At 49.2% G+C, this 26505-nt stretch overlaps 1 protein-coding gene across 1 annotated transcript in view; it reads right to left on the bottom strand.

Moving 5' to 3' along the window:
* GRIK4 (glutamate ionotropic receptor kainate type subunit 4) overlaps nucleotides 1-26505 on the bottom strand; it is a 209551-nt gene that overhangs the window by 46064 nt on the left and 136982 nt on the right. The window contains 5 exon segments of the mRNA XM_074848837.1: nucleotides 640-801; nucleotides 12640-12693; nucleotides 15928-16106; nucleotides 22130-22295; nucleotides 25668-25765. Of these exon segments, the coding sequence (XP_074704938.1) occupies nucleotides 640-801; nucleotides 12640-12693; nucleotides 15928-16106; nucleotides 22130-22295; nucleotides 25668-25765 (659 nt within the window).

The raw sequence follows: 26505 nt of genomic DNA, 5'->3' as shown, positions 1-26505 counted from the left end.
CCCTCTTCCACAAGCCATTTTCCTAGAGGTAAAATACACAGGGACAAATTTCACCAGGGAAACACTGAATCAGGGCTGCATCATCCCCTGCACTCACATAGAAATATAATTCAAATTAAGATTAGGCTTGAATTTAAAGCTGTACAGCCATTCAAGCACAGACAAGCCCTCTAAAGCTCTACACCCACATGCCCCCCACCCAGGGTTCCTTTGGGTCACTGCAGGCTTTCAGGATTGCTTTAGTATTCTCCAGATCAGGAAGCTCCCCTGTAAGTCACAGCTTGACACCCCAAGTCCTCTCCTACCTACTTAACTCAACTAAGCTGCTCTGGCTGGTTCATCCTTCCCATTCCTGGACCATCATCTCCCCAAGACCAACAGCCATGAAAGCCAATCCAAGCAACAGCAGTACAACAGCAGCCTGGTGATGTGCTCAGGGGTTACCTGGATTAAATAATCAGTCAACACCACGTACCCATACATTTGAGACCAGAGTTTCTACCTCTGCATGATGTTCACACTGCATTGCCAGTGTCTACTCAGAACCAGCCTGCAGCTCTTTTCACAAGGTTTTTCTGGTGGTCTGTAGCACCTTCTGGCTCAGGGAGGCTGTGGGCATTGGGAATGGATTTTACTTACTGCTGGCCCAGTAAAAGGAGCGTGATCGCAGTTCTCCTGCCAGGACTGGTTGAGGCTCTGGACAAACTCTTGGAAGAAAGCATGAGACTGGTTGAAAATGGAAAATCCCAGGATGTTGACTCGGTCGTCCAGCAGGCTGTCCAAGCGCTGCAGGGAAAACTCCTGAAGCAGCACAGAACAGAAAACAGGATTAGGGAAGAAAACACGCACCAAAAGCTTCAAAACCACTCAATACCCTTGAAGGAAAGATGGGACCACACAGCTACGAGAACCTGCATGTGAAACCTACTACCTCCAAGCTGGGGCTGAAACCCACCCACCGGCTGGTAAGGAAGAGCCTGGGTGCTAACCATGGTTTGACTCAGTGTGCTGCCCATCTCATGCTGTTAATGAAGTTGTCAGCCAAGTCCAGTACTTTATTGGCCAACTTCCACAAAAAGACCAAAACCCCTCCAAAGCAGGTTCTGGGAACTATTAATTTCTGAGTCATGGTCCCTGCCCATCGTGCCTGAGTGTGGTGTTATTCTTCGCAGCTTATAAACCAACTCTTCTGACATGAGGTTCACTGTAACACAGAGGTTACAGCACAGGCAGGGAGCTGGATGATAGTTTTCAGATGAAGCCAGTAACCTGCTATAACTGGCCAGAGAAGGTCAGGTCTGTTGTGGGAGGTTCAGACCACAGAGCTCCTTAGCAGATTTATACTCCCCAAGCAACGCTCTCTCCAAGGCACTCCCGGAAAAGATCCCTGCTGTCTTCACCATGAAAACACTGCTGTGCCCGGGTATCGCTACGGCCAAGAGCCCTGACGGTGCGAGCACACGGGCAGTGGTTGTCCATCCAAACCCGGGGCAGGAGGGATGCCCAGGCCAGGACTGTGGAGACGCATGTCTGGAGAGAAACTAACGTCCTTTCTTTACTCTTCTTAATTTCCCCTGAAAGCACACTGAACTGGACCGCAGCCTGGGCCGCAAACATCATCTGCTGAGTGAAGCTGCTCTACCACCACCATATGCAATTCAGTGACACCGAGTTTAAACTGTTAAATTAAATCAGTTCCTCCCCACGGGGCAGTCCTGCACCGGTCCTTTCTGCCATCAGGTACCAGGAGACGCCACTCATGGGCTATCCTAATGCCCTGTGGAGGGTGCGAAGGTGTTTTGACTGTGGGCTTTGGAGTAGGGCCCATCCTCTTGCATTTCTGAAGAGCAAAGTGGTAAGATGTATTAAAAAAAAAAAAAAAAAAAAAAGAAAAAAAGGGAGAGCTCTATTTTGCTACTCAGGTCAATGGAAGCAGTTACACGACAAAGCCAGTTTCCTGGAGAAGAGTCCAGCCCTCCTTGTCCTATTAGCAGGAAATAATGGTGCCTTCCTCACTAATTTCTCTTTTGCTAATTGCTAAAATGGAGTGAGAAGGTGGGAGTAATAGTTTCAGAAACTGCTGGATACCCATTCTCTTCCATCACCAATATGAATGTCTTTTGGCTCCGTGGGCTATGAGATTTCAGCAAGTCAAGTCATTTTTTATCTTTCCTGCGTATGCGTGCACGTAGGAACAATGTCTGTAAATCTCCGAAACATGGAGTTACAAGACTATTCCAGCACAGCAAACTCCCACGAGAATGTGATCAGACACAGGATTAAATGCATTTTGGACACAACCGCATTAATGTTAGGTAACATGAAATTGCCTGTGAACTATTGATTCATCTGAATGATATTATCCTCCTGCCTTCCTGACAGGTTATCCATTTACCCACGGCATCTTGTCAACCTGTGCAACGAGGGCAGATGGCTAATGAGGACCTGGGCCCAAGGAGATCCTGGATGCAAGCAGAGCAGCAGGAGATATGTTGAGCCCCTGCAAAATACTACCTCCCCCCAGCCAGAGCTGGGAGGAAATTTGTGTGGGGCACAACATGAGCAGCTGCCCGACTGCCCTCTTGGCTTCGTTATACACAGAAGGAAAATGAGATGTGAGATACCAAAACACCCACACAGTCCCAGGCTTCGGTCTCAGGCCAGATCGCCCCAATCTCAAGGCAGCTGAAATTAGTGCCTTTATTTATTATGCCTTTTCTCCCCTGAAAACATTTCTAAGCTTTTGAGGTTGCTCAGGCCCTGGCAGGTTTGTTACTCTACTCCTTACACTCTACTCCTTAAATTAGCAATTACTGGGTGAGGGAATGAGCCCCACTGGTCTCACTTCACATGGGGGAAACTGAGGCAGAGGTGCGATTCGCCCTGGTCACGCAGCAGTCGCAAGGCTGAACCCGCAGGTCCAAGTCTGCTCAGGCTGGCTGAACGACGGGGCCAGTCCCAGCCCCCGGCTCGGCTCCCTGCGCAGCTTTCGGGAGGGACCTGAACGTTCAAATGTTAACAGCAGCTTTTTCCCAGCTCCCGTTAGTGGTGGCTGGTCATTGCAAGCTTTGGTCTTTTTCTAGGCAAGCCTCCGGCTGCAGAAAAGCCCATTTCTGTTGTCATGCTCATAAAGCAGCCGCCTCTGTAGCACACGGGGATCGCATGGGCTGTACGTGACCCTTTCCCTGCCCCTTCCCTCCACCCCAGCTCCAACCCTCTGCCTTTAAATGTTTTTTCCATCAGACATGCACAAGAGCATTCTGTGGACCCAGGTCAGAAACAAGCAAATGAGCCATGAGCTGCCTATGCAATGAGATGGAGATAAACCATCCTCGGGGAACACACTTCATTTGCAATGGGATAAGAGAGATTTGGTAAGGTCAGGCTTACTACGGAGGGCAAAGGGGTGAGAGCATCCGGACACTCCAGTAGCTGCCTCCTCAGCTTCGGTCCCTATTTGTTTTTTTCCTTTCCTACACGGTCATTCACCACGCTTGACATTTCCAAACGCACACTTTGCAAACACAAACTCATTTGCCATTCAAGGCCTGCACCACTCAGCTGATTTCCAGAGCATGACGCCCCATCCTTCAGTCCTGCTCCTACCTCCCGCCCTGCCCTCCCGCTGCAAGAGGCGAGCGCAGGCAGGAGAAGGGGTGGGAGCCCTGCTCTTGGAGATGATCTCAGATGGCTCCTCTCCCCGTGCATTTGCATGCAAGCGTTAACACATTTACCTTTCCAAAGATCGGATTGAGGTAGAGAAATACTGTTCACATCTGAGAAGCAAGGCTCAGACACGTGAATGGCTCTGTAGCGGGTGCACAGGGATTTGGTGTCAGATCCAAGGATTTCTCATTGAGACGCACTGAAGCTGACTTTTGCCTAAGCTAGGGAAAATTTTAACCAGTCCGAGCACAACTATGGTATACATACATACCTGACCTTGCCTCGACTGCTGGACAAAGCTGGTGGGCCTAGTGCTTACACAGAATAGTTTCACAGCTGCCTTTCCTCCCCTCCTGTGGTTACTCTTTGTTATCTGCAGTGCTGGCTCGTGCTTTCGCAGGTTTTCCAATGCAATAAGAGCAAGGAGCCATTAGGAAAATAACTCACACCTGTCAGCAGATTCTGTTTAAAGGGGGACTCCAAGCCCTGGTGCACCTTGTCCTAGCCTCCTCCGCCTGAGCAAATACAGCTTTGTAACCACATGCTTTCAGGCAAGATCAGGGTACCTGATGAACACAAAAGGGTGTGAATCAAAGAGATGGGTGCAAACAGCAGCTCCCTCATTACTCCCTATTCCACTGCCAATGATTTTTTTCCCCTCCTTACACTGGAACAATTGCAGTAGTTGAGCAGCACTTTGCCCTCTGCCTCAGTCCAGCTCCTTTATGCCAACCGGTGCAACCTGAGGCACAGAGAAGACCATCAAAAAAAATTCATGTCAAGGCTAATTTCAGGTACACCAACCCTGGCTGCCTGAATTCTTCCCCCTTTTTTGGTCTGGCTTTTAAAGCACTCACCAGAAGTCAATATTCTGTTTCATGAGGTCTCAGAAAAAAGTGGGCCCTGAGGGTCTGCAGCCAATATTAATGAACTTTTACAGAAGAAAAATCCCCAGGCTTTGCTCAAATCACAGCAAATTCTGCAGCAGCACCAGGCAATTACAGTGTAGATTTTCTGACTTCTACTACAGGGCTGCAACCACTAAATATGTGCTGTTAAATAACAACACTTAGCAATTCTATGGCACTCTATATTTTCAAAGTGCTAGGCACACATTAGCTAATTGAATACAAAGGGGTTCCCTGGGAGACAGCACTGGAGGAGTTATTAGAGGATGAAGTCACTCTTGGGTTTCTGTGCTTCCTGCGGCACTCGACCTGCATTCTCACTTTACAGCAGCAGACAAAACCTAAGGAGTGACCCGAACATTTAGATCATTGGAGGAACCTGGCTAATAAAAGCCACACAGCCAAGCTCTGTAATTCATGATTTTTAAAGCCATGAGCTTGGATTTTCTGGCGTCGCTAGCTCTGAGTTACGATCAGGAGATTTACAGGCTATAGTCTCCATTCCATTAGAAACATAAACCCATAAGGTACAAGCGTATTACTCAGTGCAAGTCTCTCGACTGGCACGTTTGGATTGTGTGTGCCAGATGATCCCAACCGGGACTCAGCACCCACAAGTCATCTCCCACCTCAGCCTGCACCGGTGACGGGGCTCCCATGACACGCCGGTGGGTTTCTGATGGAAATCCCCCTCCTGCCCTGCCCGTTTCACTCTGGCTCTGTAACCCATCACGCTGCTCCTCACATCGTCACAGCACAGTGCCGGGTGAAGGTACAAAACCACTGCTGCCTCACCCCGTGGGGACTCCTGCCAGGACGTTATTGTGCCCACAAGACAGAGAAGGAAACTGAGGCACAGCGCAAACAATTGCAAGTGATTAAAAACCTGATAGTGCGATTCAGCCCAGGAGAGACGTGGCTGAACAACATGCCTTACAATGCAAAACATCAACGCCAGCATTTGCATTTAAGCATATAATTAATGAAGTATCCTCCCAAATCTGCACTAAGTGATCCACTCCCAGACTAAAGTAGACTCCACAAATGATGACCAGGTCTTCCCTCGCTACTGGCCCCTCTGCCACCGATCACACCCTCCCTCCCCAGTCCGGGAAGAGGCTGGAGACTTCTGCGTGGAAAGGGCCAGACAAGCAGGGGACTATTAGTGTCATAGCAGTCTGCCTGATAAGCAAATGGTTTTTAAAGCGTGGAGCTGCGAACCCTCGAGACTCCCCGGCACTGCCACGCTGTGGTCTCACTTCAGCGAGTGGCTCCTGGTAATTGCTCACTCTGCAGCAGCGAGGCGGCCAGTTTGCTATTCAGTGCCCTGCATCAGCTATTGAGCTCCTTCCAGCTTTATCGATTTAGCTGGTGATATTGTTCTACATCCCATTTGTGTGCGCAGAACCTCGCTTCCTGGCTCGATTCTTATCACATTTTTAATAACCTAGATCACCCGGGAAGCGGGGAGACAGCAACTACTACCTGCACACTGAAGACAAGTATAAAGACGGCCCTGTTTCATTTTCAGTGACTCCAAGAACTTCCCACACACTCTGCTCAACCTCAGCCCATCCCAAGCCCCTGGAAGGAACAGGATTTGCTCTATTCAACCTACACCGACAGTAAGATGTCCCCCCCTCTGTGTCTTGCTCACACACACACGTGGTTATCTTCCTCTTAATTACTGCGGGAACTTTACTGGATTTTTGGATCTGCTGATGAGCAGCCTCCAAAACACCCTCTGACGCTGTCATTGCCCAGTGCTCAGCAGGAGAAACTCCTGGTGCTGTAAGCTCAGCAGGCTGCACTGACCTCATTCCCCTCGGTCCCAGCCAAGGATCCAGCCCTCTGAGGGCAGCGAAGGCTGATTTACACCAGGCACAGGCTGGCTGTGGGTCCAGAACACACTGTACTGCTCCTTCTCTATTTTCACGTGGAATGAGAAGGAGAATACTCAGCCAAGGCTTCCATTTCTCTATTAAGCCCTCACTTTGGCAAAACTTCCATTTTAAGAGTATCTGGTGCTTAGAAAAGCTGTCACCCTCCAAACACAGACTTTCAGTTCCCATACTGAGATTGCCTGGCAGCTTTTAATCAAGAGCCAAACCTTCAGCTAGTGCAAAGTCAGCACAGTTCTAGTGACTTCACTGCTGACATCACTGGTGCATCATTATTCACCATTTTAGGGTTAACTGGAGGAGATAAAGTATCTCAGCTCTTGGTTCTTATGGCAAACAAGACTCTTTTCAGGGAGTCTCTCCCCAGGCCATGGGTGGCAGGACTGCTAAGCTTAGTCCAAAGGGGCAGAAGATACCATCCTGGTCCTATTGACACTGAACAGATCTGGTGCAACTGCTCTGCAGTTACTCCAGGTTTTCACAGTTTGGGCACGAACCACATGCTGAGTCCAGAGCAAGACTTGCTGACAGAGAGGGGAGCAGAAGGACTACTCTTCCTCCAGGGACACCCAAACAAATGGCTAAAACATGGATTCCTCACAAGAAGCTTGAAAAGACTTTAGGCTCCTGTGTCACTGAGGTCCCCTACAGTGCTCTCGTATTGATGGTGGTTGTTAACAGCACCAAGAGTACAAGAAAGAAGAAAAATGTGCAAATCAACAAAGGACACAAAACACAGATTACAGTGAATGACTTTCCCAGGGTGGTACCTCCCATCCTCCTCCATAAGAGAGGCACGCCAGGGACCACGACCCGAGAATCACTACCGGCCTTGTGCATGGCTGCGTGCTGGTCACCCGACTGGGACATTTGGCCCCTGCAATGGTCAGTTCTTCACAGTCTGGCACCAGTGACTGATTTCTCCCCTGAGATCATCAGACCTCCTCTGTTAGATGTGGCAGTGGAGAAAATACTGGCCTTTGCCTCTCTGGATCCTGTTGCCCTCAGGGCTGAGTTGCCTAGTCTGTTAATCATTCCTAAGCTCCTCTAAGAACACATTTATTTATTTACTCAAGTGGACAATATTATGTTAAGTGCTTTATGGTTTTCTTGAAAGGCTCAGTTTATTTATAAACTATTGACAGAGTCAATAAGTTTATAATGGGCCACATGTAAAAATCAATTTCTCTGGAAGAAAAAAAAGTCATCACAGCAACAAATTGTGGCCTTTTGAGTAGGTAAGTGAATGTGGGAGATCTACCCAAGGCGCTGTTATTCAGTCGTTCAAGAGGAACTGTGATCTCCACCAACTCAGGGACAATTTAGGGTATCCATCCATATATACTCTGGTTGCTCTTACAAAGCTGATGTATCACAAAAGCATTGGTGTGTCCTATGCTGGTAAGGATGGGTCTTTTACCTCCTCATGCAAGGGGAGCTATTACATTTTGGAGGCTGTTCTTCAAACAAGAGCACTTTAGGAAAATACATTGCCCACAGCCTTAGTGAGAGGAATTTACTTCAACTTCTCTGCAGGGAGCCTAAGGTTTGAAGAGTGACAAATCCTCAAGGAGCAAACAGGTCAAGTGCTAATGTTGGGACCTGAAAAGCACAGCTCTTGGAAAACAGGGGGTAGAAAGTCTGAAAGACAAATAGGACAAGACAGCGTGAGGGCAGAGGAAAAGAGAGAGGTTTGCTCTCACATCAGAGGGCCTGGGCTGTATCTTAAGGAATGATTTACTCAACAGCTGGGAATCAAGCACAGGATGGACTCTGTACAACGCATAAAGAAGACCCAGACAGGTAAGTTAGCACAGGCAGCAAAATGCAGGGAGGTACAGTTATTGCTTCGTCTAAATCCTCCTTTTCTCATGCTAACTAGAATGAGGAGAAATTGCTTTGGCATCCTTGCAAAAACCTGATTTGTTTGTCCTGCTACCACATGCCACTGAAAATACAAACCATAAATCCAGGGAATGATCGGGGCTCTACAAAAAGGTTTGCATCAGCTACTGGGAATCTGGAAGGCTGACTGGACTGAAAGGTAAAATTTGTCAAAGCATAACAAGAGAGTCCGCCTTCTTCGCTTGCACAAGGGAGAGCGAGGGTGCCTGCGGCCAGCAGACCTGGTGCAGCGAGGCCAAACACCACGGCCCGTGCTGGAGCTCACGCCGCAGAACCAGCCACAAAAAGAGAAGGTCATTTCACCAAGAGGCAGTAATTTCACAAAGCAGGACTAAAAGCCTAAGCTCCACAGCCCTGGTCAAATATTAAGCTGTAGTTCACTTTCCCTCTGCTCTACTTTCAATCACTACTTCCCTCCTTCCAAAGGATGTTACCATAATGACAAGGCTCTGCTGAAATGTGCGATGTTGTCTGGGTGATTTGGACAGTAATTTCCCCTCCAGTTCCAACAGAGCATCCAGAACAACAATTCACCTTTGAAAACCTCATCCTATATGAAGACCAACCTCTTTAAAAATCACTAAACAAAGAAGAAAAAACAGAAAACAAAAAAAAAAAACCCAAACCAAAACTGATTTATCTGGTCTCTGGAAATTGAATACGGCAGCTGTTTTATCAGCAACAACACCTCCGCACAATATTGGAGAACAAAACTGCGTCCAACGAATAGACTGTCTGACTCAAGGCACTAGTAAAACTTCTTTACACCTTTCTTCTTACAGTAATAATTTTAATTGTTTCAATTATTTCCATCTAGTCTCCTTGATAAATGTTTTAAAATTTAAACCCAGCCTGAGGTCCGTATGTTATAGTAAAAAAAAAAAGACAACAAAAACAACAGGGGGAAAAAAAAAAAAAAAAGGCAAAACCAACAAGAAGCTACATGTAATTAACAAGATAAAAGAATTAATTGTAGCACAGGATTTTGGAGGTATCCAACACACCTCCTGCTCTGTGCTGCTGATTTCAAGGATTTCCAGCACTAGGATGGACATTTTTTTCAATGCACAACAGCCTGATTGCAATGATATTATTATTATTACTATTATTATGGAGCACACCGCCACCCCCTCACACGGTCACAAGCTGTGTGGATACACAGAAGCCCTGTGCTCTGCTGGGGCGTGGGGAAAGGCCGATGAGCAGCTCTGAGCTCATCTCAGCACCGCACAAACCGAGGCGCGGGGAGCAGCTGGCCACTGGGCCAGTGTTTGCCGTTCACCAGCAGGAACTTTCAGCCCTCCCAGAAGAGTAAATCCCAGACCAAGGGAGTTTGTCACTGCCTGGAGACGCCATGAAGAAACTTTGGTCAAATGGAGATTTTCTGCAAGGGGACTGAGGACAGAAGGGTGCTCAGTTGCCACGAGTACGCCGTACGCAGATGATGGACGTGGGGAAGAAAAATGCAACAGACCTGCTCTGTTCTGCGAGTTTCATTAGGACTCCTGGAAAATTTGTTGAGCGTCTGTTGCTGACAAAAAGGGTCCCCTGAGCTGGCTGAAGGAGGCTGATAATGAATTTGCACGCAGTAAATTAGCCTGTGGATATTTTTACATCAGACTGCTCGCCTCGGCTCCGATGGAAATGCACTGGGGGCCAAGGACTTCCTCCTCATTTGCTCCCGCCATCTCCTGCCAAAGGCTGGCATCTGCTTTCACGCGCCACTCTGCCTCCCCATTGAACGGCGAGGAGAGCAGCACTGACGCTATCTGCAGTCATCAGGCTGGCTACGGAGGAGCCGTCACCCCCAAACTGCTCTCCCGTGGACCGGCGCCGGCCGACTTGCAGCAACTTGCCTCCATCTAACGCTCCGCAGAGAGAGGAGCTGCGGCACACAACTAGCTGTCGGCTGGGATGTGCTTATTAAATAAAATTAATGCTAGAAGACAGAAACAGAATTCCCCTCTAGTGCCGCAGGGCAGGTGTTTAATTCAGCATTTTATCCCCTTTCCTCTTCTTTTTTTGCCTGAAATATTTTTCCATCTCCAAGCAGCTTAATGCTATACAGACTGTCTATTCCTCTTCTGATGGGTTCTCCCTCCATTTAAAGCCATCTTTTAGCTTGCTCCCCTTGACAGCAGTTCACTATGATTTTATCTTTTCTATTAGGCAGTGATTGCAAAACCTCAGAGGGTTCATTAGGAGCTTGATAATCCCTCCAGATTTATTAGTCTAAATTGCTCACTCCCATCTCTCATCCCCATTTAAATATTACTAATTTCCTTAAACATCTCTTCCATCTGCCCAGTTTTTGCCCGATGTCACCTTTCTTTAATGGTCCCTGCCAAAAATCCAGTCAGTTCTGCTGAGGGCTGGTCTTTTGGACAAAGTGGTAAAATAACCTGGGTAAACAGATTAATATCCTGTGAGAGTGAATGGCAACAAAATTCATTTCTTTCTCACCTGCCATAACTGCATTGCACTAGATGAATGGGTTTCAAAGGCAAATCTCACCTCTCTGACCTCCAGCAAACGCTTAATCACACCCACACTCAAAACCAGTCTGGTGGTGGTGGTGGCAGTGGGGAGCTTAATTTTTATAGTCATTTCTGTTGTCCAAGCACCATCCAGGAACACGGACTCCACCATGCTGGTGATGTGCAAACAGAAATCCCTTACTATGCGCATAGTCCCGGTCCATGGGGTGCATGTGACTGCCAGGACTGGGGAGGGCAAGTGGAACAAGAAACAGTTGTTGGGACTGGAGGGCAACAGGAAAACTACTTGCTGGGACTGGGAAATGACTGGAGTGGTTTGGTGCTGCGAGCAGGATCTGATGGGGACGGCCACTGACTCTTACCAGCTCCACCAGCAGCACCAGCACAGCTACGCTCTGACTCGGGGCTGGCACTGGGGGTGAGGAATCACAAAGCAGCAGCCACCACCTTAAAACAAGTGGCCTTCACCTCCTGAGGGGGCAGCTCTTCCCTCAGCTCCATCACTGGGTGATCCCTTCCGGGTACACCCCCTCCCTTCCCTTTCCTGCCCAGCAAGGTTAGGACCCATGGATCAAGTGCTAAGCAGGAAACAGAATCCTATTAATTCAGGTAGGAAGCTTGGGGCTTTTGCTTGTTTTTTGCATTTTTCTCTTTTCTGACATCTCCTTCCCCTATCCCTTTTTCATTCTCCATCCCAATTGCTCTCTTGGCTTTCAACCCCTCCACTTCACTCCTTCCCCCTCCTCCTCTCCGCTCCAGCTCTCCTGCCTACACATTTGGCTCCATCCGTTCCCGTCTGTCTCCCACCCAAACACAAAGCGTGATTCAGCTCTCGGCTTTCCTGGCACACACACACCCTGGCATAAATATTAATAGAAATTAGAGAATATGAGTATCATTTGGGGTTGGAAGGCACCTCCACTTAATCATCCAGCCCATCCTGCTGCACTCAGGTTTCCATCATCCCCGCACCAGCATTAATAGGTAGGTATCTGGTCTCCCTGGCAGCAGCATTTCCCCCACGCCACTTGGCAGCCTGTTGAAGAGCCTTGTAGCTGCTGCAGCAAGAGAAGTTTCTCTGATGTTTATTTTGGGTTTCCCCCTGCTGCTGCCTAAGCCCATTACTCCTTGTTTAGCACAGTACTCTGGGATTTAACCGCACGATCCCCCCATTAATGTTATTAGTAGCTATAAAGCCAAATCACCAGGGGCCGTGCTGAAGATATACCCCGCTCTGCCTCTCAACATTTATGGCATCATCCTTGCTTTGTCTTACACAGCTGCTCTCAGAGGCACAGCAGAAAAGCACAGGGCTGTGGTGCCCTCGGCACGCCCAGCCCAGCACAGCCACCCCTCCTCCCGACGTGGGAGCGGGCTCCGGGGCTGACCCCTCCAGTGTAACCCTCCTCAGCCCTCAGGTCAGGAACCACCCGGCTGCTGGTGCTTCCCAAAGACCCGCACATCTCATCGCACCGGCTCTGCCACGATGTCGACAAATCCTGCCTTTGGCAGCTGCACGGGATCGATCGGCGCCGCTGAGCGTCCGTCAGCTTTCACCTCCCGAAGGCTGGGGCAAGACTCTCCCGGACTGATGATCAGATTTGCAGGGGGACACCCCTCCTTGCCTCCCTCCCTCTCCACCGTGAATCCCCAGCTCCTCAAGCACATGGCTCTTCCCAATGCTCCCACGGGCTGGGGAGATCAGCTCCCATTAACATGACTCTACACGCACGCGGGAGAAAAGCCGAGAAAAAGTCTTACCAGATTAGTGAAGATATACGTGTAATAGGCAGACGCCATTCCCAGTTCAGCTGCCTGTGAAGGAGAGGAAAGGAGATTAGACCAGAACCTGACAATCTTCAATCTCCACTCCGGCAAGGCAGAGACTGGGCCACATTTGCTTTTTCATCCTTATCGCTCCGTGCAAGCGCGGCTGTCTTCCTGCAGGCAGGGAACGGCGGGACACAGCAACACAATTTGACCTGTGAAATTAAAGTCTGAGGAAGCAATTTTTCAGCAGGGTTGAGCCTACCTCTGAGGTCTCCTCTCCGCAACAGGACTGACAAAGCACCTGCACGGGGGCTGCCTGGCAGAGAGAAACCACCCAGCACTGCACGAGACGCTGCTCTGGACCCCTGTGACCGTCTCTGCTCCCTCTGTGGCACGGTGCAAGATGGCATTTGGGGATCTCTGCATGTGGCCCCATCCCGTGGGTGCATCCAGCCAAGGACCACCTGGAAGGAAGATGCCCACTGAAACCAAAAGCTGTTGCACCCCGCAACAGCAACGGCCCGTACAGACCCTGGCAAGGCGAGGTGGGGTCCTGCAGCCCCAGCCCCAGCCCCTTGGGATGAGGAGTTCCTCGGGTGTACTGTGTGTTTGGAGGTTGGCTGAGGTTTGCTGCTTTGGAAATGGATGCTGCTTTTCTCCTGTTCAACTACCAACATCTTTTTGAACATAATGAGGGAAAGTAGCAGTTGAGAGAGCTCAGGGCTTGTCCCTTTCACCACAAACACCGTGATGCAGACAGCAAGGCAGGAAAAGCTCTTCTGGAGTTACAGACAAAGGACAGCCATCCCAGGGGTGGTTTTCCCACATGTATCAGTCAGATTTGGGCTTCAGTCCCACAGATTAATTAGCATGAATGAAATGTGGTAACTCAGCCTGTTCTCCAGAATTTAGACAGGGTCCCGATGGCCACAGAAATAGAAAGAAGAGGGTGAAAGCATATGGAGATGCAGAAAAGAGGACACAGGTTTTTCCAGGGGATGATCTGTTCTAGAGATCACAAACCAGATCATTGAAGTCCTTTTCCAAAATTCAAAATTCTCAGTAAACAAGAAGTTGGTTGTGGGAACAGATGCTCAGAAAAGTGGTGGATTACTCTGCAGATCCTCCTGAAAGCCTGTGTTTCACTGCCAAGCACAGCTGGTCTCAAATCGTGCTTCTGGACCTTGGCAAAGAGGTTTTCCCATCACCCCAGACCACCCAGAGGAGCTGGAGGCTGGGAGGGAAGGATGAAGGGCAGCACCTCCTTACTTGGTTTTAGTCCCTTTCCATCTTCCCCAGAAGCTGGAGGATAGTGACAACAGAAAATGAGCAAAGGGAAGATACGAGGAGGCAGCTCAGATTGTACCTCTCCCTACTCCTGCCTGTTCTTTACCTATTTCTGCACAAAACCGAGTTTGTCACCGTTGCAGTGGAAGCAGACGCGGGCAGCAGGGAAAGCTTTGGGTGCCCACAGAGGACTGACGGTGGCTTAAGTCTGGCTGTGTCCAGCCCTTGGGTTGCACATCATCACCCTGTCCCCTGCACAGGTGGCAAAATGGACACAGCAATGTCATTTGACCGAAAGAGCACCACGGCTCCAGAGGAAGCTCCCGACCTGCCTTTCAGCCAGCTCTCCAGACAGCTGCCTTATTTTTAAGCCCCTACACAATAAAACCTGGCACCCATTTCCCTCCCTTTTCCCTTTCTGGGGACAGTGATAATGTCAGTTCTTCTTCTGACCCACTTTGAAGTCAGTGCATTTGATTTCAAGGGCAGAAAATCAAAGCAAGCAACAAAGTGCTTCCTGTGAGCATTGCTCCCATCCATTTAACGTGCCTGCCGGCAGGTGGGCACCCGGGACAGGCTGGTAATCAAGGAAGCAACCATGTGTCTCCAGACCATATGTGGAGGGTAAAGGATGAGAAATTGCAATTTCTCTCAATGTCCGAGGCCAGGACTGGTCTCCTGGGACAGGTCTGACACAAGGCACTTTCAAACCAAGTGCATTTTTCTTGCTTTTGGTGACTTGTGGGCAGGGGCCAAGGATGTACCTAGTTGCTCACCACAGCCTCACTCCCTACTCTGGTTGCACCTCTATAAAGAAAATACTTTCCAGCTTCCCAAGGTGCAAGGAGTTGCCAGATCAGAAGCCCGTTATTTATTACCTTCCATTCCTCTAGCTGGGAAGACTACATTAGGTTTTACTGAACTGCTGAAAAATCGTGGCAATCTCTGACATCTTTATCAGTCATGGCAGAAGGATGCTCGAGCCAGGAAGGGAGGCTGCGGGTGCCTAAAGAGTGCTGCTGTGTGCCTGTGGGAAGTCACTATAGCAACAGAGGGGGACAGCCCTCAGCAGCCAGGCAGCACACAACAGGGACCAGGAGAAAAAAAAGAAAAAAAAAAAGAAAAAAACCCCAAAAACCCCCACAACCGCCCTGCATAGAAGGGACCCAAAACCCCCACAAACCTCCCTATTTAGAAATGCAAAATTGCAAGCAGTGGAATAAAAATCTTTGGGGAGGGTGGGGAGGGAATAATAAAAACAATTCTAATGGTTTCTGCAGGCTGTCACCAGGGATAAATCTGATACAGTCAAGGCCTTTGAATAACTGACTCCCTGATACCACAGCCAGGACTCCGTGTGTAATGCCTGCACCAGCAGCCAAGGGGGGACCTCATTGCTTGGATCCTGCCTCCATTCAGGAAAGTACTTCTTGTTCCTTCCAGGATGTGGGAAACTCTATACAACTTTAGGCTCCATCTGGAGCCACTGCTCAATTTTGAAGTAGACTATCAAAACAAATGCTAAAAACTGCAGCAAGAGACCATTTAAAAATAAACATGATTAAAATAAAATCTCGGTTAATAAGACAATAAAAAAGGAAGCAAAAAGTTAGAAATGTACTTGGAGAAAAAAAGAAAAAACTATTGCAGTGATTGACTAATTTCAGAGCGCTCAGCAGCCCTCCATGGCTGTCTGATGGCAACAGAGCCACAAACACACACCACTTCTAGAAAGCAAACACATCAGCTCAGAGCAATTAAGCCACTGCTTCTACAGATACAGTCCTGGAAAGAGAGAACAAATTCTTTTCCCCATAAACTCCACCAGTGGCAATTCCCCCTCTCAGCAGAGACCATTTCCAGTGTTGCTGCAGGAATTTTTACACTCCATTATCATACAACACCTGCACGTGCGTGCTCATGCACTGCATGCGGTACCTCGTTCAATGGAAGCAGCAGCGTTTACAACTGTGACACTCAACAGACACTTACCTTCTGCAAAATGGTATGAGACATGGAAGCATTGGCATGTACAATGATGGTAGCTGTTTTGTCATCTCGGATCTCTTTTAGGAGAGGGGTAGGATCCCGGCTGTCATCTAGCATCCGGACTGAGAGAGTGTCCTTGGAAATGAGGAACTGCCGAAGCAACTTCTCTAGGTTTAAAAGGCCTTCAAAGAAAAGGGAGAAACAAACAACAGATGCCTTTAGATTTTATGCTTGGTTCAAAAAGCACTTCTCCCATGGCCCACAGTCATCCCCCGTAGGACGCAGTCCCACAGTTCCGTGTCTATACGCTGCAAAGGAAAGGGTCTGGGGCCGCAGCGGAGGCTCGCTGCTTGGGCCAGCAGGGAATGGGAAATGATGGAGCTACGCCAGCTGTTCTCCCAACAAAAAGTGGCCCCAAAGGCCTTTTGGGAAGAGATAAGACTGCTGATACAAATTCACTCGGGTCCCCAGAGCCCAGACAAGTTCTCCATTATCCTCCTGCGTGCAGCATTGTTCTGGTTATCACTGGTTGCTGGAGATGATTCCTCCTCGTAAGCCTTTGCATTAGAGGTTCCCAAACTAACTGCCCTGCAAGGCACAGCTTGATACACTCTGGAGATCTTGGAGCACTCTGATGGGGAGCTGCTGTCTTCCAAGAGCATGCGTCCCTGGGGATGGAAAGCTCTGCTGAGAGCTAGACAAAGCAGAGATCACTGCAAAAATACAACAGGGCATCTACATTAAAAAATTGTGAAAAAAATGGTGAGTATGGTCCTAGCGCAGTGCAGAATTACTTGTGGACTGGGGATACCTAGAGCAACACAGAAGCCAAACAAACAAACCAAACAGCATATTTGGTGCTTTATGGAGAAATTGGAGAGTAGAGTAGGATGGTGTTTGCAGTCCAGCAGCCCCATCACTAGGCAAGGTCTCTGGAGACCCACCTTCCACCTCCATGTCAAAGCTGCCCTCCCTCTTTCTTTCCATCCACCTTTCTGCCTCCCCGCCACTGAGCCCTCGAGTGCCCCAGCACAGCGCAGCCCTCCACCTCCTCGGGCAGCGTCTGCACGTGACCAGCCACGGGCAAGAGCCAGGACTCTGGCCACCCTGGCACTCCCCACAGAGTCCGCAGGACCGGGCTCTCCCTTCAGACAGGAGCTGAAGAAAAGAATTAGCGAGCACCCACATGGATGAGTCCCGACTTCCCTGGACTTGTGCCATATTGCCTCCGGCACTTCTGAGTGAAGTTTCTTCCTGCAGCTGGGTCATTGCAAGGGCTCATTGCAAGGGCTCCTTCCAGCGTGGCTTCCTTGATATCGAATAAGACATCAGAGCTCCTGCTGCAGCTTTTCTTAGTCAAGAAAGTATATTTGATAGAGTCTGTCTCTTCTATCCAGCTGCTGAGTTTCATTAGGAAATAACCTCCTGTCAAGTTTGATTGACCGGAGAGACCACCAGATGTAATCATTAGCAAGACACAGACAGCTAGCACGGTCACACATCCCGTCCCTACAGAAAGACAATCTGAAAAGAAGGGGGAAAAGCTGAACTGAAGGAAACTGAAAAGAGCAGAACTAGCAGAAGAATCACATCCCAGTTGGCAGAGGGGCAAAACCCATCCTCAAGTCAGAGCTCTACTCTTAACCTGACCGTACTTTTGACTGCATGAAACCGCTCATTCAGAAGGTCAGGGGCCAGGGGAGTGATATAATGCGATGTGATTAGCGTTGTGAGAGCGCTGCTTTCAGGGACTCCCAGCGCTTCACAAAGGTAACAAAGCAGTGCATTAAAAGGGATACATCCAAGATGAGGAGCCTCTCATTCACAGCGAGAATTTTTCAGCACGCTAAGTTTGCGCTGAGCTCTTTACAATGCATTTACCTCTTACTTTTTTTCCCCTGAGTACAGGCAGGGACTCAGCAATGGACTACAAAAACAGTCAGGGCCAGGACTCCTCTGGATCACACTAGCTTCTTTTTCTTTCTCGCTAGCCAGTGAATTCACTCTGTGTACAGGACACATGGACTAGACCTCACCTGAACACTTTTTTGTATGCTAGCTCAAGTGAACAGTAAATTTTACCTAAGCCCTCCATTTGATGCTTGCGAGGTTTATTTTCACCTTATTCCAATTTGGAAGGGACCAGACAAGTTGCTGTAAATAACAGCCCTGAGAATACCAAGTTTATTTGCTCATCCCAGCAAAATCTTCTGCTGCAAAACTGAGGAAGATTTTAAGAGCACTTCACTAACTTTATAAAAGCCTTGCAAAAAAAAAAAAAAAAAAAGACATGGGAACTTACCCTTTTTTTCCCTAATGATTTCCGTTTCATGGCTGAAAGAAGTGGATGCTGAGGAGAAAGGGAGGCAGCACTAGATGCAGCTCCCCAAGCATTCACTACCAAACCCACACCCAATTTAAGTCAGTGACAAGGACTGAGCACACTGGCACTACAGCCCACGGACCGAAGTCCCCAGGACCATCACTGAACATAAACCACTTCTGCCCTTGGAGAGCGTTCCCAGGCAAACATCACGGCAAAGCCAGGGCTGGCAGCAGGGAGTGCTTGCACCGCAGTCGGTACCGAGGGCTGCCAGAGATCGCAGCCCCATGGTGCTCGGCTTTGGATGGACGTGAAGAAAAAGGGAAAGCTGTGCTACTCTGCACGGTGCGAGAAGCCCAGATTTACACCATGACGTGACTTTCAAGGGGACAGAAATTCACGGAAAGGTGTGGGTGTCTGGAGGAAAATCTTCAGCCATTCCCTTTGGAAATGCATATTTTCTATTTAATTTCCTGCAGAAATAAAATTAGATCCTGCTCCTTAATGCCGAAGGTTGCCTATCTCAGCTGTAAGTTAATCTTGCGAACCAGAGAGCATCCCTCTGCCAACTGCTATGAGTTTGTGATTCACGTCGGACCCTCACCTTCCTCTTCATTTTTCTCTTTGCTGACTACATCTGCACCTCTGCCGCCTTCTCCTCCAGCCCACAGCTCCCCAGGGCACGAGCCCAGGTAACAGAGCCACCCTGGCCTCTGCCGTGAGGAAGGCAGAGCCCAGCTGCTGAGTTTCTAAAGCACATCAGCCACAGAGAGGAGGAAGTGGGACCAGGGAAAAAGGAAGCGTTTGATCTCCTCCTCTGGCTCAAGTAAATTATCATTTCCAGCACGTTAGATCCTACCTGCAGCCTCATCAGGCCTCCTGCTTGCGGCTCCTCTTGCCGTGTGGAGGGAAGTCTCTATTATCTGCAGAGATTCCCCTTTGTTTGATGACAAGAGGACGCGAGATGCTGCTGCTGACAGACTGGCACTTCAAAAGGGTGCTCCGCGAGCCGAATGGGAGCAAGGGCTTGTAGACACTTCCTGGCAACTTTTGAAGTACTAAAGCGAGGACCACCGCGCGCAGAGAGGTTGTTTGAACAGTCCTATGGGGACCACAGGCACGCACTGAGGCAGGTCAGTGGTTTGAGCCGGCCAGTGGGAAGTCCTGACTTTGCTTATTTTATTTTTCCTTTTCTTACGCAAACATTTGGAGCTGGCAGGAGTAGCCCACCCTGAAGCTCTCCACAGATCTGGCCTCCCCCACCAGGGGACCTGGCCCACCTTGCAGCCCACTGCCTGGGAACGCCCCTGAGAAGCAGGAAAGGCAGGATCTGGAGACTCCCGTGGAGTCCCACATCCCTGTTTATTGCTCTTGCCCGCGAGAGGCTGCTGGAGAGAAGGAGACAGGCTTCTCCTCTCCAAACTCTGCTGACCAAGGCCCGGAGGACCAGAAGTTCTGTTTCTGGTTGCACTGGGTTTGTGCTGGTACAATCCTTGACTCTGACTGTTGGCAAGAGGAATGGTGATTCCCATCATCCAGCCTCGCTCTTACACCCAACAGCATTGCTTCAGACATCTCCCTGTGGCCCTAAGGCATATGCATGCTTTTTGACCTCACTGCCTGGTCTCCCTTCGTAAGCACTCGGTGTTATCTCCTCCTCTCTGACAATCAGAGCTTAAATAGTAGCTCCTATGAAGCTGATGCATCCCTGTATTTGTCTGTGGTTGCCTTTTTGGGTCAAGGTTTCTGTGGAATCACACAAAGCCTTCCACATCAGGACTTCAGAGCTATTCACAAACTAGCTAATTATTCCACACTGCAGGGAAACTGAGTCACATAATCTTATTCTATTCACCATTGCATTACACTTAGGCTGGCCTAAGTTCATTGACTTTGAGGGTCATTTTCTGCTTCTGCCAGAAGAAACTACAATCAGTCCCCAGAGGAAGGATGTGGCTCCTTACAGTGCTAGTATGAGCGTGACGGGATAGGACCCAGGGGTCCCATCACACAGCCTTGTACTTAAACCAAAACAGCGATGACTTTCCCTCCTGGGATCTAAATAATAACATCCCTCAAAACAACATTTCCTCACTGATGAGCAGACAGCTCGTATGCTCTCCTTATTTGCCCCCAGGGAACCTTCCAAAAGCCCAAAGTGTCTCGAGATAGTTGTTTAAGGACTGTGCTTAGGAGCCCTGCTTGTCCTAAGGGAAAATGAGGGCTTGTGCTACTACATGAAGCTGGATTATGACTTTTCTGCACTCCATTATAGCCAGAGCGTGTTGTGCTTCAAGCCTAGCTCAGATAAGGTCCTTAGTGAGCACAAAGAGCAGGATGCATGAAAGACACCCATCCCCCTGCTTCCCTGGGTCTGGGAAGGACTCGGGTTGCACAGCACATCCCAAATAGTGAGTTACCCAGGAATACCAGAGTGAAATAAACTGGATCAATTCAATTAAAAGGGAGTTATTTTAATGTGAGCTATTTGGTTCCCAAGGTTTTCCCAGTTAAATGAAGAATCATATTAATACCAGGCTGCATTCAAGGGGAGGCACCCCCTGGCACGTAACTGGGGAGAAGGGCAGGGGGGTAGGGCGGTGTGCTGGTGTGTATGCATGCTCCGTGCCTGGCAGCAGCGTGAGGACAGGTCTGGGAGCATGCTGCCTGGCAGGTGAGAAAACCCAATTATGTTTTCTTCCTTTTTTTTTTTTTTGCGTAAGGCTAGACAATGAAAAATTCCAGCACTAGAAGTAATGTAGGAGACCATCTGCATTATTTTAATTGCATAATTTCGGGTCAAGTCCTCTGCTGGGGTAAATCTGAGCATGCTTATTGAAAGCAATTTACTGACTGACATCAGCTGAGGATGTGGTCTCCTCGGGGTACATAAAGCAAAAAGAAAGTGCAAAGACACTCTTATTCCTTCTGTCCTGGTGCAGGTGTCTGCCACAACACTGCTGGTGGTGTGAAGCTTGCCCAGGGCTAGCTGGAAAGGATGCTGCCTTTCCTTTGTACCTGGCCCCACAGAATCTGCTCAGCTCTTGCCAGTATCCCCAAAGCTCTCACTGGATCCATGTGCCTTTTCAAAGCCCCTCTTCTAGGCTTGTTTGTATGGTCAACTCTAATGCTAACGAGTCTGGCTACCGGATAATAAAAGCAAAATCAGTGTGGCTACTACACACCAGCTACCTACCTACATGCTGACCTTAAAAAGCACCGGACACACGTTACTCTAACCACTGTGATGCAGAGCCTGCTCCTGCCATGTCAGAAGACTTATGCAGAGATGAATATGGTCTTGCTGAGGTGAATGTTCCAGCATCCAGATGCACAATTACCAGCAGATGTATGGTTGCAGAGCCCAAGAGGGTGTGCAGTGTATAGACTATTAATCAAGTCCTGCTTTTAGGCCACAAACTGCACGTGGGTTTGGGAAAGACATATTTCAAAAAGCTTTACTTGCCTAAAATAATCTCCAGAAACAAGCCTAAGCCTTTTTTTTTTTTTCATTTCAAAAACCCATCTGTGCAAGCAAAACACTCTTCAGATTGTCAAACAGAAGGCAGGCAAGTCTCTCCCCATACCCTTTCCTCCTCTCACAAGCACCGCAAACACCTCCACGGGGCAACGAGGGTGGAAAAGCAGCCCCGCAGGTCTCCACTGTTTCGGGCTGCTCTGCCCGAGTGCCCGTCTGCTGCCAACAGAAGAGACCCTGCCACCACAACCAGCCGAGACAAACACCCTGGGACGCAACAGCGAGGCAGCTCTCGCGCGCTGCCTCGGGGACCTTCTCCAACAGGCACCAGACACGCAGAAGGAGATAGAACAGAAGGCACCGGCAGCAGAGGGGCCGCCAAACCCAGCCTGGCAATGACTTACATTCAGCTTTGGCACAGATGAGGCAGGCAGTGGTGCAGTTAAAGAAATTCAGGATTCCTGCCACGGCTACGCTGATATCGGTGTTGCTGGGATGGAGGTTGAGGGTGGTGAACCGCTGGAGCTGCAGCTTCAGGAACTCCTCTGGCGCCACTTTGAAGTGGGGAACCTAAGTGGGGAGGAGGGGAAAGAAAACATAATTAAAGAGGAAAAAAGAAATAAAAACAAGTAAATCTACCATAAAGGACCTTTGGTGTGAAATGCACAGCAGGCAGAAAGTGAAATATCCCAATAAAACTGCAGAAGCGTCACTGGAGTGAAGAGAGGGTGGGATTTGTGCAATAGCAGAGGAAAATAATTATCACAGCAACAAGAAGCCACGGGAAGGAGTGGATCAGGAAAAGTCTTGCTGAGCCACTCAGAGAAAGGCAACAGGGGCTGTGATTACAGCACAGGAAACCATTCCGGATGAGTTCAACCTAATTAGCTTGGGCACTAATTGTAACTGGGCCCACACTTCATCTGGGGCTGGCTGCCTGGGTAAAGACGGAGGATGCTTGGCAGGCAGGCAGGGAGTTACACAGCCCATGCTGGAGACCCCCAGACCTTTGCTGTGTGCTAGATGGATGAAGTGCTGCAAATCCACCTCTGCCTGCAGTGCCGATGTGTCGTCAGGTAATTAGGAGAGATGAAGGGAAGAACAAGATGACCCTGCGCTGGCAAGGCTCAGGAGAGAGAGAAACAGATGCAGCAGCCAGAAGCTTTGGGCTTTTTTTGATCAGCGGAGAGGTAACAGGTAGCCATACGGCGGGCAAGCTCCAACGGGACTGTAACCACGAGTCCTAATAATGCTGCGCTTGCCATTAATACAGCGGAGCAGGAGGCGGGGGTGGGATGCTGCTTCCTGGGGAATTCAGGGAAGCAGGAGCAGGGAAGCTACATGGGGGGACAGCCCGAGGGCTCCCTGCGAGGCAGCTCTGCTGCACACCTTGTGGCTTTGTGCAGAGGCAGACAGATCAAGCTCAGACACCGGGGGTTCAGCCAAATATTGTTTTCCTTTTGCTGAGTGAATTATTTGGAAGAAATAGAAGGCAGAGAAAGGGAAACATCTGCTTTGGCTTCATTAGAGGAGTGTCAAGTCCTCTTTTCCTCCATTATTAGTCCTTCTGGAAGCTATCATCCTATGCCTCCCATCTCCCTCCTCTTGGGAAAGGCTATTAGTAGGTTGTGATGGCTGCTTTATTGACAGCATAAGCTGTTTGGTTAGCAATAGGAAAGTTAAAGAGTAATAAGCTTTTATCTGCCTTGATTTCACTCTGCAGCCCTCATCGCAGGCTCTGCTAACAGGGAGAGAAGCAGATTGCAAGCGAAAGGCAAATTCCTTTAACCAGAGCAGACAGGGCAGCTCCAGTACAAGCATGCTGATCACTGTCAGGAGCCAGATGAAGGCTGAGACTTGCAGCAACAACAGCTACCAGAGAGGAGAGAGATGCCGAGGTGAAGGCAGCCACCACCACTGCAGCTCCTGCAAGCACCCAGAGCTGATCACAGCCCTGGTTCAGACCTCACCTTCAGTCCCGGAGCCCTCCTCTCCTTTCCAAGAGCTCTGCCCCAGTGCAACATCCCTTTCTAGGCAGGAGATGTTTGGGCCAAAGGCACTAGAGGGGTAACACAGAGGAGAAAGGTTCATCCCCCAGTTTTACTGCAGGCTCCTGATGAACATCAGGCCAGTCACTCCATCTGGTGCCTGCGTGGGAAAATGGGGACACCTTTTACCTGACGGATGGCTGTAAGTACAATGGCTCTGGCTGGGTTGCTGTATCATGTTTAACACAGCGGCACCAACTGATGTTACTGTGATATAAATCACAGGGAGTTACTGCAGGTTTACATCACTAGGAGGGCAGCTGAGATCAAGCTTCAGAATCAAATACCTTAGAAGTGCGCTAGCACTCACCTCTCATTTTTGGAAAAAAAAAAAAATGAAGAGACTTAGATCAGAGACTCAGACTGAATATGAATTTCAGGGGAAAACCACTTGCAATCTGTTACTGCAGAGCTGCCTTTGCCTGGGATGGAGCACATGTCTGGGACATTTAACTGGAGAAAGCACTACAAAATGCTCTCAAGAGACCCATCCTGCTGCAGCCCAAAGCACTAGGTCTAAAAAGATCTCTTCCATCTCTTCAACACTTCTGATTCTCAGGGAACAAAGAGCAGCAGTCATTTGTGAATGCAAGCTATTTACAGTGCTCAGTTCCAGGCACTCCCCTCCTTGGAGGCTGGGCTCCAGAGAGAGACCACTAAATGGCTGAGAGATGTTATCTGGCTTTAAAGGGATGAACTGTGAGAAGAGAACTCAATTTCTTTTCCCGTGAGCAGAGCCAGATCAGTGTAAGATGGTTCAAGACTTATAAAATATTAAATCAGGCACACAGTCTGAACACAGATAAAAGGGTTTGCATTGATGGAACAGCAGCTTTCCAAGTACGTGCACAAAGTCATGTCACACCCAGGAACTTTGGTCAGGAGGTGCACCTGCTAGGGCAAGCCGAGGTTTCTGCACCCCTCAATCAGTGGGGACATGGTTCACAACGGCGTTACACGTGAAGGGAGCTTAAGTAAAAGGTGATACAGATGAGAACAAGGACAAGGTAGGCAGAAAAGAGAGAGAAAATGGAAAAGGAGTAAGCTGGAGGAACATGTGCTTTAGGAGATGGGGTGACAAACCAAGCTGTCAACTCTGGTCGCTAGAAGCCATGGCAGAGCAGGGGAAGGACGATATAGCAGGTAAGATGACTACAGCACGTCATCTTTGCCAAGGATGGCCTGGAGTACCATGGGCAGGTACCTCACTGCCCCTGTCTTGCTCTGCCTTGCAGCTGGGACATGAGGACAGAACACACTGGGGATGAGGTGGCACGTGGACATCAGCTGGAGAGGGCCCGGGGAGCCGGGTGGAAAGGAGAGGTGTGCACACACAGAAATGATGACTGAAACAGAGCACCAGACTTGCAAAAGGAACTGCAAGAGGCAGACCCAGGCGAGGGAGAAGGCAGCGCAGGGCAGAGCTGGAAGCTGCAGCGAGCTGTGCGGCTGCAGCGGGGACCTGGCGTGGATGTGACAGTCTCAAACTAAACCCTTCAAGGCTGCAGAAAGCCCTTCTGCATGGGACCTGCACAGGAGGCATCGCTGCTCGGTATGGTGGTAAATTAAAAACCTAATCCACACTTACTAAATCACCACCAAAGTGCTGTGTTCCCAGGGAGCCCAGGCGCGGGGTAGCAGCCAGTGGGAAGCACTGCTGTGACCAGAGCCCACCGAGAGACCTTCGGTTTGAAGGACAGCATGCAGAAGGTGGGGGCTGGGGAATGGCTCAGGATCTCTGCCCCACGCCTGCCACAAAACACCAGGAGGAAGGAAGCCGGGGCTCCTGTGTTACCCTCCCAGCCCTGGGCAGCTGCCGGGCACGAGGGCACTGGAGCCAAGTCAGTCAGCACAAGGGCACAGACTTACTCCAACAAGGGACGTTTCCACTTACCTCTTTCTCCCCACAGATATTGCTGATAATGGAGCTCGAGGCTGGGCTTGAGGAAGGTCCCAGGACGCCTACGACTCCTTTTGGGAGAATCTGGCACACTGCGGGCACCAGAGAGAGGAAACATGCGTTAGACTTCATCCTCAATTTCCTGCTGAAGTCATGCTCACAACACCTGCTGCACCTTACTAAGGACACAGTAACATCTTCTTCACACAACACACCCCCTGCCATTTACGTCCCCCCAAAATCCCTCCATTCCCCTCTGAAGCACCGTCACCCTGCCTGCGACACCCTCCTCTCTGTCCTTCCTCAGCCTTTCTAAATCCCACATGAACTCTCCCCAGAGACCCAATATCCTCATCTCCGACTCAGAACTGGGGTGTCTCTCTTGTAACATCCGTTTTTGGCCCCATCTGATAGTCTCCAAGATAAAATATTAACTAAAGTTTATGGAAGATACTAAACACAGCAGTGACCTGGCTTCAAAGCATCATCTAGCAGCAAACAAACTTGTATGAATTTCTTCCCTCATTCTCTGCAGAGCTCACTGGTAATAATAAGGATCATATTACTGTTTTTCATTTGTGTTTTTTTTTTTTTTTTTTTTCTGGCAGTAGTTAATCTTCTGGCTCCATGCCACCAAGGTTAGCAGAACAATAAAAAGACCCTGACAAAATGAAGAAGTTAAATCTCTTCCCTCAAGCTTCCCGGGTTAAACTGCAACCTTTTGTCCTTTTAATTCACAGCACAAATTTAGCTGAATGGCACTCCAAGGACTACCCCAGCTGGTGTCACCTCCCTGCTGTCATCCCAATCAACCACGTCGCTCAGAAACGCT

This window comes from Strix aluco, chromosome 23 (assembly GCF_031877795.1).
Source record: "Strix aluco isolate bStrAlu1 chromosome 23, bStrAlu1.hap1, whole genome shotgun sequence".
Lineage (NCBI taxonomy): Eukaryota > Metazoa > Chordata > Aves > Strigiformes > Strigidae > Strix > Strix aluco.
This window is presented reverse-complemented; position numbering and strand designations above follow the sequence as displayed.